This window comes from Ursus maritimus, unplaced genomic scaffold (assembly GCF_017311325.1).
Source record: "Ursus maritimus isolate PB19 unplaced genomic scaffold, ASM1731132v1 scaffold_12, whole genome shotgun sequence".
Taxonomy (NCBI): Eukaryota; Metazoa; Chordata; class Mammalia; order Carnivora; family Ursidae; genus Ursus; species Ursus maritimus.
Window position 1 is genome coordinate 21,299,166 of NW_024423564.1, and position 12,587 is coordinate 21,311,752.

At 37.0% G+C, this 12,587-nt stretch overlaps 1 protein-coding gene across 1 annotated transcript in view; it reads left to right on the forward strand.

The window, feature by feature from the left end:
- DBT (dihydrolipoamide branched chain transacylase E2) overlaps window positions 1-12,587 on the forward strand; it is a 46,981-nt gene that overhangs the window by 5,618 nt on the left and 28,776 nt on the right. The window contains exons 2-3 of the mRNA XM_008697659.2: window positions 483-606; window positions 3,859-3,934. Coding sequence (XP_008695881.1) covers window positions 483-606; window positions 3,859-3,934 — 200 coding nt within the window. The remainder of the gene's footprint in view (window positions 1-482; window positions 607-3,858; window positions 3,935-12,587) is intronic.

A 12,587-nucleotide genomic window follows, 5' to 3' on the forward strand; every position in this document is an offset into this window, starting at 1 on the left:
CACATGGTTCTCAGTGTCTTTAGATGCTAACAGTCAGTTTTTAATTCTTTAACAGTTTTATTTTAGGAAGTCTTTAGTGACTCGACTGCACCTACAAACTGATGTGTTCGTACAAAATACATCGTTAAAATTTCTTCACTTTCATAATTAATTTTAGGCAAGGATCATAAGCATAGAAACAAAACTGACAACAAAGGATGTAGTTTTACTAAATTATAAAAGAACAAAATAATGTTCTCTGGGTGCTAGAGTTTAAGCCCCTTTGATTTCTTGAATAGAAATACTTAAGAAATAACCAATCTTAATAAACTTGATTTGCACTGATTTCTGGTTTTGGCCAGTTCAGATTTTGGCCTGGATAATTTCATATTGTTTGTATTGTGATAATGACTGTTCTACTTTTAGAATAGACTTGAAATTCAATATGTACTCACAGAGAGTACACATTCACAAAAGCTTTTTTTTTGTTTTCTCATCTTTAGATTTGTGTTCGCTACTTTCAAACATGTATGAATGTTCATGTTTTGAAGCCAAAATGTGTGTGTTTCTTTGGTTATCCTTCATTCAAGTACAGTCATCCACATCAGTTGCTGAAAACAACTGCTGGTAAGTATGATCTTAAAATAGCCTATATAAAATAATGTTTTATATCATACTCAGAACTTTTAAAAAAGTAATCGAAGACTTAAAGTAAAAAAAAGTTAACCTTTTCTTTCTAGCTCAGCCCTCCTTGCTTTCCCTGAATCTATCCTTTTCTTATTTTCTTTTTTCTGAGCCCCCCCATTCCTTTCATATCTTTACATTAATGCTTCTGTCTTCATAATGTTGGAAGTGGGTTGTCTTGGGCCATCTGTTCTTTATCATCTGGCTCATCTAATTGCGATAGTCAGGTAAATTGTTGACTTAGTGGATTGTATCCTTATACTGTCACTGTATTATTGGTTGAATGAAGCACTTACCTCAGTCTGTTGTGTTAAGATTGTGTGATGAAACAAAGTGTTCCTAAATAGAAAGTTTTCTGACCAAAAAAAAAAAAAGTGTTCTGACTTTTACCATCTAATTACTTTTCTTACATCTTTTTCTACCCTCAGTAAAGAACTTGAGGCTTCAGTATTAGATTTTGCGAAGACACTAGGATTTTTTTTTTGATGTTCTATTTAGAACTCTGATAAAGAGCCCTAGACTTTTGTTACATCATTAAATTTTTGAAAGATACTTGATGCCTTAGTCTGTGCAAGCAATGAAAAATGGGGGAATTCCAGGCAGAGCCAACCCCTGAGATCAGTCTTTTCATAGGTTGTCTTCCACAACACCCTAAGATATGTAAACCCTGCCTTGGCCTTTTTTTTTTTTTTTTTTGATTTTTATTTTTAAAAGTTGATCTTTTCTCTTTATTTCTCAGAGAAAATAGAAGCCATTCAAGCAGAAACTCCTAACTTCCTGCTCTAGTCTCTAAACACTTACCTTGAGCTTTGGGTTCTCCGTCTGTCAGTTACTAGCTGTGTAACCTTAAGCAAGTTACTTAATTTCTTTCTATTTCATCATCTGTAAAATGGGAGTAATCACAGTGCCTAACTTATTGTATTGTTATGAGAATAAATTCATTTAACACAAATATTTATTGATCACCTGCTATCTGGCAAGGCGCTGTTCTAGGATACATTCTCTTCCTATATTCCCTAACTTGGTGAATACTTAATCTAGAAACCTGGAGCCTTCCTATATTCCCTATACATTCTTTTCCTATATTCCCTAACTTGGTGAATACTTAATCTAGAAACCTGGAGCCTTCCTGATTCCTATTTCACATCAAATTGATTACTGAGATCTGTTAATTTGACGTCTTACGTGATTCTTAAATCTGTCTTCTCTTTTTCAGACAGCTTTGAAAATATATAAATACATTAAATTCTATACTTCAGTTTTGTACCTGTAGTAGCCTAGCTGCTTTCTCTGTCATCCCTTTTCCAGCCCCATCCACCACATTCCTGCCAGGGAGGGTTCTTTCTAAAATTATACATTTAAAGTTACAGAGCTGAAATTGCAGATGGTATTCCCTATTGGTTAATTATTACTGAATAACAGCCCTGCCCACGACTTTAGGCTTAAAGCAACAATGGTTTATTATTTCTCAGATTTTGGGGGTTACCCGGGTGGTTCCTCTGCTGATTTCACCTGAGCTCACTGATACGACTATATTCAGCTAGAGGATCGTCTGGGCTGGAACGTCCAAGATGGTCTCACATACATGTCTGACACTTGGTGCTGGTTTTTGGGTGGGGCATCTCATTTCTCCTCAACATGGCCTTTCATCCTCCAGTAGACTAGATCAGCTTCCTTACTCAGGAATCTCAAGGCAGTATTCCAAGAGGGAGAGGGTAGAAGAAGCTGCAAGGTCCTTTGAGGTCTAGGCTCCAGAATTTGTACAACCTCACTTCTGCTATGTTCTATTGTCCAAGCAAGTGATAGGCCAGCATAGATTTAAGTAGTGGTAAATTAGACTCTACGTCCTATGGGAGCAGCTGCAAAAAATTTATGACCATATTTACTTACCACTGGCCCCTGATCACCTTCAGGATAAATTTCAAACACCTCACTGTGGCACGGCAAAGAAAGCCTTTTTTAATCTTGACTGATTTTTTTTGCCACATATACTATCTTCAGCCATAGAATTGTGTGTTATTCCCTAACCATGCTATGCACTATATTTCCATGTTCTGCTTGCACGTGCTGTTCCTTGAATAATATTGTTTTGAATAGAGGTGCCATAATATATTTACTTGTCATTTTTTGGTGACTTAGGTTGGTATTCTGGGTCTTCATTTTAACTCTATGATAACTATTCTTGAGCACAAATCTTTGTGTACCTCTCTTAGTTCCTCAGGGGAAAAAACTCTTAAAAGCAGAATTGCTTATTGAGTCAAAGATAGGGACTTTTTTTTTTTTTTTTAAGGCTTATGATACTTAATACCAAACTATTTCTTTCAGAAAGTTTCCAGTACTATGAGCAGCAGGCTGTGAGAGGACCGAACTTACTAGAGAGGAAATAAGAGGTGCCTAATACCTCCATGTCAAAAATGCATTTGTATTTCTTAACCATTAACTTATCTCCTCATATTTATTAAAGAAAACCTAAGGACCTGAATCAGCTTGCTGTGTGTTTTGTAAGCAATTTTGATGAATAGCAGTCTGAAGATAGAGGAGCACTCTTGAATCAGTTCAGAGCCACTTGTTACCCTGGAAAAGTGAGAGGATCCAAACCTACTTTCTGTTGACCAGAAATACTTTCTCTTGGGAATAATTACCATGAAGTATCACTTCCATCTAATTCTTACAAGAGTGGGGTAGAAATTCAAAAAGGGATAAACAATGGAAAGAGGAAGGAGAGGGACTAAAATTTAATGATAAGTTGGCAGAACATGGTTTGGAGAGATGAAAATTTTTCAAGTTTTCTAGATACGGACCTGCCTGATCGTTAGCCACTTAGAATGAGAAGAGTTACATGAAGTCAAAAGAGATCTAAGAGCAGGACGCTAATGGTTATTATAGTTTAATAACAGAAAACTAGGAGATCCAGCTAGCTGGGCCTTCTATACCCTTGTAAAAGAGTATTATTTTGGAAGTTGGAAAATGGAAGTGCTATGGCAGTTATCAGTAGGTCTGTGATGCTGACTAATTTATTTAAATCTTTGATGGTTATGAATGATGTTTATGCTTTTAAAAATTATAAAATATTTTTTTTATCTGTAAAATGCAATTGTTTCTGCCTCTGAGTATATTTTCTCATTTTAGTTGTGAAAGCATCTATTAGGAATACATTACTTATTTAATGAGAACATTTCTCATTTGTCTTTGAAGCTCTGCAGGGACAGATTGTTCAATTCAAACTCTCAGACATCGGAGAAGGGATTAGAGAAGTAACTATTAAAGAATGGTAAGTTGGGGCATTTGACTGGCTCAGTCAGTAGAGTATATGATCTTGATCTTGGGGTTGTAAATTCAAGCCCCAGGCTGGGTGTAGAGATTACATAAAAATAAAATCTTAAAAAACATGGTAAGTTATTCTGAAAAAGATTTTAAGTCAATGTAAAAATAATTTGTGTAAAAATAAGTAGGAATTATTTAAGTTGAGAGACTTCTTTCTATAATGATGCTTTTTTTTTAAAAGCAATAAGGTAGTTTGTGTTGCTTATATGTTGTTAATACAATTCATCATACATCATGATATTTTATTTGATGTAATTTCTTAAGGATTATTTTTTCTTCTTTTAAAAAATTTTTTCACCACCCACCCCTCACTTCAGCTGAAAAAGGGAAATAAGCCTGTAAAAGATGTTAACTTGATATGATCATGTGTTTGAATGGCATTTGTATATGGACTTACTATTTATTTCCAGACTATTTTAAAATCATGATATAGTCTAAGCTCTCTTTTACTATACTGAAAATGACCTCAGTAAGAATGCCAGTACATTTGACTCACTGTTCTCTGACAGTTTGCCTATATTTTTAGGATAGGTTAAAATAGAAAAAGAGGTATTAATCAAAAAGTAATTTTGGGAAAGGTTAAAAATTAAAAAAAAAAAAAAGCCTCGAAACAACCTTCATCATCCTTCTACCTCATTTCCTTCGTCGACCTTTTGGGAAAAAAAAGAAACGCCTCTGGGTAGTGAACGAATTTTTAAAGGTGTCTAGAAGTAGCAGTGAAGATGAACAAATAGATGCTCTCACCGTAGTTTTATACTTTTGAAGATCCTTTTAAGAGTCTGATTCAGCCACCTATACACTCTTCCTCTGTAGTTCTGTTATTGCTTTGTAGGTTAGAAAACAGTAAGAACGTAATTGTACCTTACGGTTATGTCTCTAGTTGCATTGTGGGATTAAGGAAAGAGCGATGGATGTCAAATCAAAAGAGCCTGACTCTGGGGGCGCCTGGGTGGCTCAGCCTTTAAGAGTCTGCCTTCCGCTCGCGTCATGATCCCAGGGTCCTGGGATTGAGCCCTGCATCAGGCTCCCTGCTTGGTGGGAAGCCTGCTTCTCCCTCTCCCACTCCCCTTGCTTATGTTCCCTCTCTCTCTGTCTCTCTGTCAAATAAATGAATAAAATCTTTAAAAAAAAAAAAAAAGAAGAGCCTGACTCAAACTTATTAACCTATCTTGCCTGGGACTCACTTGGTCTCTCCTGAGCATTGATTCTTAATGTGTAAAGTGGGGGAAATAGTACTTACTCTGCCATCTCATAAGGGTTATTGAAAGGCTCAAATAATATAATATATAGAAAATGCCTTTTAAATCTGCAGAGTATTATGTACATTTATGCTATTGGTACCTTTCTTTCTAAGACAAACACTAGGCTTTGTAGATTTTAAATTTTTTAACATTTCTTAATTTCTACCTCTTATTAATTCTCTAGACACGTATGTTTGATACAGGGTTTTAAGGTTCTTGGAAAAGGAGATTATTTCATTGCTAATGAAAATTAATATTTCATTAAATGAGAAACACATATTTGGTTAAGGTTTTTCAGAAGTTCTTTAAGAAATATTAAGAGCTTTCTTGAATTCTGTGTGCTTTCTCCCTAACTTAATATCTACAAATCTTAACTCAAGGGAAAAAAATATATGTATTGTAATGCAGTTGGGGGCACCTGGGTGGCTCAGTGAGTTAAGTGTCCAACTCTTGATCTTGGCTCAGGTCTTGATCTCATGGTTGTGAGTTGGAGCCCTGCATTGGGCTCCATGCTGGGCATGGTCTACTTAAAAAAAAGTGTGTGTGTGTGTGTATATATATATGTGTGTGTGTATATATATACACACACACACACTATATATATATATACAACATGTATGTATGTATACACTATATATACAATATGTGTATATATAGAGTGTGTATACTATATATATAGTGTATATATACATATACAATGTATATATACACACACATATATATACACACTGTATATATATATACACTATATATATAACATAGTTGGTAAAATGTTAAAAAGCAGAATTGTGTGCTACTCACTGAGAATAGAAATTCGAATGCGTAAGGAAGCATGATTTAACATTATGTAAGTGGCAGTAAAACATTATTTATTCTTCAAATTTGTAGCAGCAAATATATGGATAAAGAAGAAAAATACTTCAATTTCAAAGAGCCTTTGACCAACTTCCAAAACAAAAGTTTGCATTATATACGCGCTTTTGTCTTAAAGTCAGTTTTGTCTGATAGTAATAAAGCCAGTCCAGCTCTCTTTTGGTTACTGTTTGCATGATTTTTTTGGTGTGTATGTGTGGTATATGCGTTTTGTGTGTGTTGTGACCATATAATTGGAAGTTTATTTATGGATTTTCTATTTTGTTCTGTTGATCTACATGTCTGTTTTTGTGCCAATACCATACTGTTTTGATTATTATGGCTTTGTAATATAACTTGAAGTCTGTAATTTTGATCCCTCCAGCTTTGCTTTTCTTTCTCAACATTACTTTGGCTATTTGGGGTCTTTTGTGGTCCCATACACATTTTAGGATTGTTTGTTTGTTCTGTGAAAAATGCTGTTGGTATTTTGATAGGAATTGCATTAAATGTGTAGATTGCTTTGAGTAGTATAGACATTTTAATCATATTTGTTTTTCCAATCCATGAGCATGGAAGACCTTCCCATTTCTTTGTATCATCTTCAATTACTTTCATCAGTGTTTTATTGTTTTCAGAGTACAGGTCTTCACCTCTTTGGTTAGTTTTATTCCTAGATATCTTCTTATTTTTGGTGCAATTGTAAATGGGATTATTTTCTTAATTTCTCTTTGTGTTGCTTCTGTAGTGATATATCGAAATGCAACAGATTTCTGTACATTGATTTTGTATCCTGCAACTTTACTGAATTCATTTAGCAGTTCTAGTAGTTTTTTGGTGGAGTCTTTTGGGTTTTCTGTATAACAGTATCACATCATCTGCAAAAAGTGAAAGTTTTCTTTACCAATTTGGATGCTTTTTATTTTTGTTGTTGTTGTTGTCTGATTGCTGTGGCTAGTACTTCTAGTACGATGTTGAATAAAAGTGAAGAGAGTGGACATCCGTATCTTGTTCTTGACATTAGGGGAAAGGCTCTCAGTTTTTCCCCATTCAGGATGATGTTAGCTGTGGGTGTTTCATATATGGCCTTTATTATGTTGAGTTATGTTCCCTCTAAACCTACTTTGTTGAGGGTTTTTATCATGAATAGATACTGTGCTTTGTAAAATGCTTTTTCTGTGTCTATTGAAATGATCAGATGGTTCTTATCCTCTTATTGATGTGATGTATCAATAAGACTTCTGTTTGTTGGGAGTTTTTTTCACTGATTCAGTTTCTTTGCTGGTTGTTTGTCTATTCAAATTTTCTATTTCTTCCTGATTCAGTTTTGGTTTATATGTTTCTAAGAATTTATCCATTACTTCTGGGTTGTTCAATTTGTTGGCAGATAGTTTTTTATAATATTCTTTTACAATTGTTTGTATTTTTGTGGTAGTGGTGGTTATTTCTCCTCTTTCATTTGTGATTTTATCTATTTGAGTCTTTCTCATTTTTCTTGATATGTCTGGCTAGCGGTTTATCAGTTTTATTGATTTTTTCCAAAAGAACCAGGTCCTGGTTTCATTGATCTGTCCTATTTTTTTTTTTAATTTCTGTATCACTTATTTCTGCCCTAATCTTTTTTATTTCCTTCCTGATGGTTTTAGGTTTTGTTTGTTGTTCTCTTTCCTAGCTCCTTTGGGTGTAAGACTAGGTTGTTTATTTGAAACTTTTCTTGCTTCTTGAGGTAGGCCTATATTGCTATAAACTTCCCTCTTAGAACTTCTTTTGCTATGCCAAAGGTTTTGGACCTTGCGTTTTCATTTTCATTTGTTTCTCCCCCCCATTTTCATTTGTTTCTATATACTTTTCTAATTTCTTCTTTTATTTCCTGTTTGACCCATTCATCGCTTATTAGCATGTTGTTTAACCTCATAGTATTTGTGATCTTTCCAAATTTTTTCTTGTGGTTGACTTCTAGTTTGATAGCGTTGTGATCAGAAAAGATGCATGGTATGACTTCAGTCTTTTTGAATTTGTCAAGGATTGTTTTGTGGCTTAATATGTGATCTATTCTGGAGGATGTTCCACATGTGCCTTAAAAGAATGCATATTCTCCTGTTTTAGGCTGGAATGTTCTGAATATATCTGTTAAATCCATCTGGTCCAGATGACTGCCACCATCTTCCTGTCTTGCAGGGTGTCATTCAAAGCCATTGTTTCCTTGTTTATTTTCTGTTTAGATGATCTGTCCATTGATGTACGTGGGGTGTTAAAGTGCTCTACTATTATTGTATTATTGTTGATTAGTTCCTTTATTTTTGTTACTAACTGTTTTATGTATTTGGGTCCTCCCATGTTGGATGCATAAGTATTTACAATTTTATCTTCTTGTTGGATGTCCCCTTACTTATTATATAATGTCCTGATTTGTCTCTTATTATAGGCTTTGTTTTAAAGTCTGTCTCAACCAATGTAAGTATTGCTACTCTGGCTTTCTTTTCTTTTCTTTCCTTCTTTTCTTTTTCTTAAGATTCTATTTATTTATTTATTTTAGAGAAAGAGAGCACGAGCGGGGGAGGGACAAAGGGGGTGGAGAAAGAATCTCAAATAGACTCCATGCTGAGCACGGAGCCTGATGCCAGGGCTGGATATCTAGACCCTGAGATCATGACCCAAGCCAAAATCAAGAGTTGGAAGCTCAACTGACTGAGCCACCCAGGCACCCCATACTGCAGCTTTCTTTTAACATCCGTTTGCATGAATGGTTTCTCTGTCCCCACTTTCAGTCTCCAGGTATCTTTAGGTCTAAAATGAGTCTCTCGTAGGCAGCGTATAGATGGGTCTTTTTTTTTTTTTTGATCCATTCTGTCACCCTATATCTTTTGATTGGCATGTTTAATCCATTTACATTCCAAGTAATTATTGATAAATATGTATTTTTCACCATTTTATTGTTTTGTGGTTGTTTCTGAAGATTTTCTCTGTCTTTCTTTCATGGTTTACAGTTTTTCTTTAGTGATTTATTTGGATTTCTTTCTCTTTATTCTTTGCATATTTATTAGTGGGTTTTTTTGTTTTTTTTTTTAAGATTTTATTTATTTATTTGACAGAGATAGAGACAGCCAGCGAGAGAGGGAACACAAGCAGGGGGAGTGGGAGAGGAAGAAGCAGGCTCATAGCGGAAGAGCCTGATGTGGGGCTCGATCCCATAATGCTGGGATCACGCCCTGAGCTGAAGGCAGACGCTTAACCGCTGTGCCACCCAGGCGCCCCTATTAGTGGTTTTTGATTTGTTGTTACCAAACAACAAATTTTGTATATACAACAAGGTTTGTATATAACATCTTCTGCATGTAGCAGTGTAAATTAAGTTGATGGTCATTTAGGTTTGAACACATTCTTCTCTCCTCCCCACGTTTTAGGTATATATTGTCATATTTTATATCCTTTTATTTATGAGTTCCTTGACTGATTTTTTAATAAAAATATTCATTTTTACTGCTTTTGTGTTTCCCACCGTCATACATACAGTTTCTCCTTTCCACTCAGAGTCTCTTTTTAGTTTTTTTTTTTTTTTTTATTTGACAGAGACAGCCAGTGAGAGAGGGAACACAAGCAGGGGGAGTGGGAGAGGAAGAAGCAGGCTCCTAGCAGAGGAGCCTGATGCGGGGCTCGATCCCAGAACGCTGGGATCACGCCCTGAGCCGAAGGTAGACGCTTAACAACTGCGCCACCTAGGCGCCCCACTTTTTAGTATTTCTTGCAAGGCTGGTTTAGTGGTCATGAACTTCTTTAGTTCTTGTTTGTCTGGATAAGTCCTTATCTTTCTTTCTATTCTGAATGATAGATTTGATCACTAGAATATTCTTGGCTGCAGATTTTTTCCATTCAGCACTTTGAATATATCATGCCAAGCTCTTCTGGCTTAGAAAGTTTCTGCTGAAAATCCCCTGATAGCCTTATGTGGTTTCCCTTGTATGTTACTGTCTTCTTTTGTCTTTCTGCCTTTAAAATTTCTTTAACACTATTTTTTGCCAATTTGATTACATTATGTCTTGGTGTGGATCTGCTTTTGTCAGTTTTGATGGGGGTTCTCTGTGCCTCCTGGATCTGAGTATCTTTTTTTTCCCCCAGATTAGAGATGTTTTCAGCTATTATTTCTTCAAATACATTTTCTGTTCCCTTTTCTCTCTCTTTTGGGACTCGTATAATATAAATGTTATTACATTTGATGGAGTCTCGGAGTTCCTTAAGTCTATTCTCATTTTGCATAATTCTTTTTTCTCTCTTTTGTTCAACTTGCTTACTTTCATTTCATTACTGTGTTTTCTAGGTCATTAATTTGTTCTATTGCTTCTTCCAAACTGCTGTTCATTGCATCAAGTGTGTTTATAATCTATTGTACTCTTCATCTCTGATTGGTTCTTTTTTATCTCTGTGTTAAGGGTCCTACTGATGTCTTCCACTCTTTTCTCAAGTCCAATGAGTATTTTTATGATTATTGCTTGAAATACTCTATCAGGCATGTTACTTATATCTCTTTCACTTAGATCTCCAGCCATGTTCTTGTCCTGTTGTTTCATTTGGGTCAAATTTCTCTGTCTTCTCATTTTGTTTAAGTCTCTGTGCCTGTTTCTTTGTGTTAGAAAAGTCAGCTACGTCTCCTGTTCTTGAGGGTAATGGCCTTATGAAGAAGAGGTCCTCTAGTGCCTTGCCATGTAGTATCCCCTGTTCCCCAGGGCCTGGAGCTTCTGGGACTGTCTCCAATGTGCGTTGCATATGCTCTGCTGTTTCATCCTGGCCACTTTATCCTTTAGGCAGTTTTCTGCAGAGGCTGTTTTTGCCTGTTGTGGGCAGTATTTGTTCCCTGGCCTGACTGTGGTGTTTTTTTTTTTTTTTTTAAAGATTTTTTATGTATTTATTTGACAGATAGAGACAGCCAGCGAGAGAGGGAACACAGGCAGGGGGAGCGGGAGAGGAAGAAGCAGGCTCCCGGCAGAGGAGCCTGATGTGGGGCTCGATCCTAGAATGCCAGGATCACGCCCTGAGCCAAAGGCAGACACTTAACGACTGAGCCACCCAGGTGCCCCAGACTGTGGTGTGTTTTGACTAGGTGTGCTCTGTTCTGCTTGTGAAATGAGACCTGCTGCCAAGGCTCTGCAAAACTCCCAGATTGGGAGATACAGTGTTGGTAGGGGTTTGAGCCAGTCTTTTGGGGGAGAGGGGTCCACCATCGTGGAACCTAGGCAAGCGTGACCAGAAAGGGTGGTTCCACTGGAGCATGGAGTGTAGGAGGTGTTGGGACTTGGTGTAAGCATGCTATGTAGTGAGTGTTGTCACTGCACTGCCTCCGGTTGGTAGTTCTGTGCTTTTGCTGAGGGGTGGGGTAGGGAAGTCAAACCCACCAGTTCCTTTGTTCCTGGAAGGTTCTCTCTGTGAATGCTGCCTCTCTGGGATGTCCTCTGAAATGAACAAATAACCTCCCATCTTGTGACCCAGGATGTTCTTGAGGTCACTGTTTCCATGCTGTATGTCTGCAGGCTGTTTGCCCTGCCTTCTCTCCCAGAGCAGCCCCAATGCCTTCAGGCTCTACCTGAGACTGACCTTTACAACTCTGGGCTTTAAGCCCTGCTTGTAGCAAGAACTCCCGAAATTCGGCCCCTCTCACTTTCCAAGCCAGTTACTGTGGGAATTAGTTTTCCCCATGCACTTCCACATGTGCTAGTCTGTCTCTCACCCTGCTCTGCTGTCACAGCTACCTCCCAGCTGCTGCGGCCTATATGTTTCTCTCTCAAACCCTGTCTGTGCACATCCTACCTTCATTGATGTGGCCTCTTCTCTATGTTTAGTTGTGGGGTTTGTTCTGCCAGTCTTAAGATTGATTTCTGGGGTATGTAGGATGATTTGAGGGTTATCTAGTTGTATTTGTGGGACGAGGTGAGCCTCGGGTCCTCCTGCTCTACCACCATCTTCCCCTCTTGCATGATATATGTTTTGCATCCTTTTACTTTTAACCTATTTGTGTCTCTTGTACATAGCATATAGCGGAATCGTTTTTTTGAAATCCATTTTTCTAATTTATGCCTTTTATTGGCACGTGAAGATTCATATCTGCCATTTTGCTATTTGTTTTCTATATGTTTTATGTGTTTTTTGTTCGTGTATTTCTCCCATTAGTGCCTCCTATTGTGATAAATAGGTATTCTACTGTACCATTTTAATTTCCTTGTTTCTTTTACTATATATATTTTTTAGTTACTTTCTTTTTTTTTTTTTTTTTAATTTATTCGACAGAGATGGAGACAGCCAGTGAGAGAGGGAACACAAGCAGGGGGAGTGGGAGAGGAAGAAGCAGGCTCATAGCGGAAGAGCCTGATGTGGGGCTCGATCCCTTAACGCTGGGATCACGCCCTGAGCTGAAGGCAGACGCTTAACCGCTGTGCCACCCAGGTGCCCCTAGTTGGTTGCTCTGTGGTTTAAAAAACAATGTAGATTGGATTAATACCAACTCAGTTTCAATAGTAC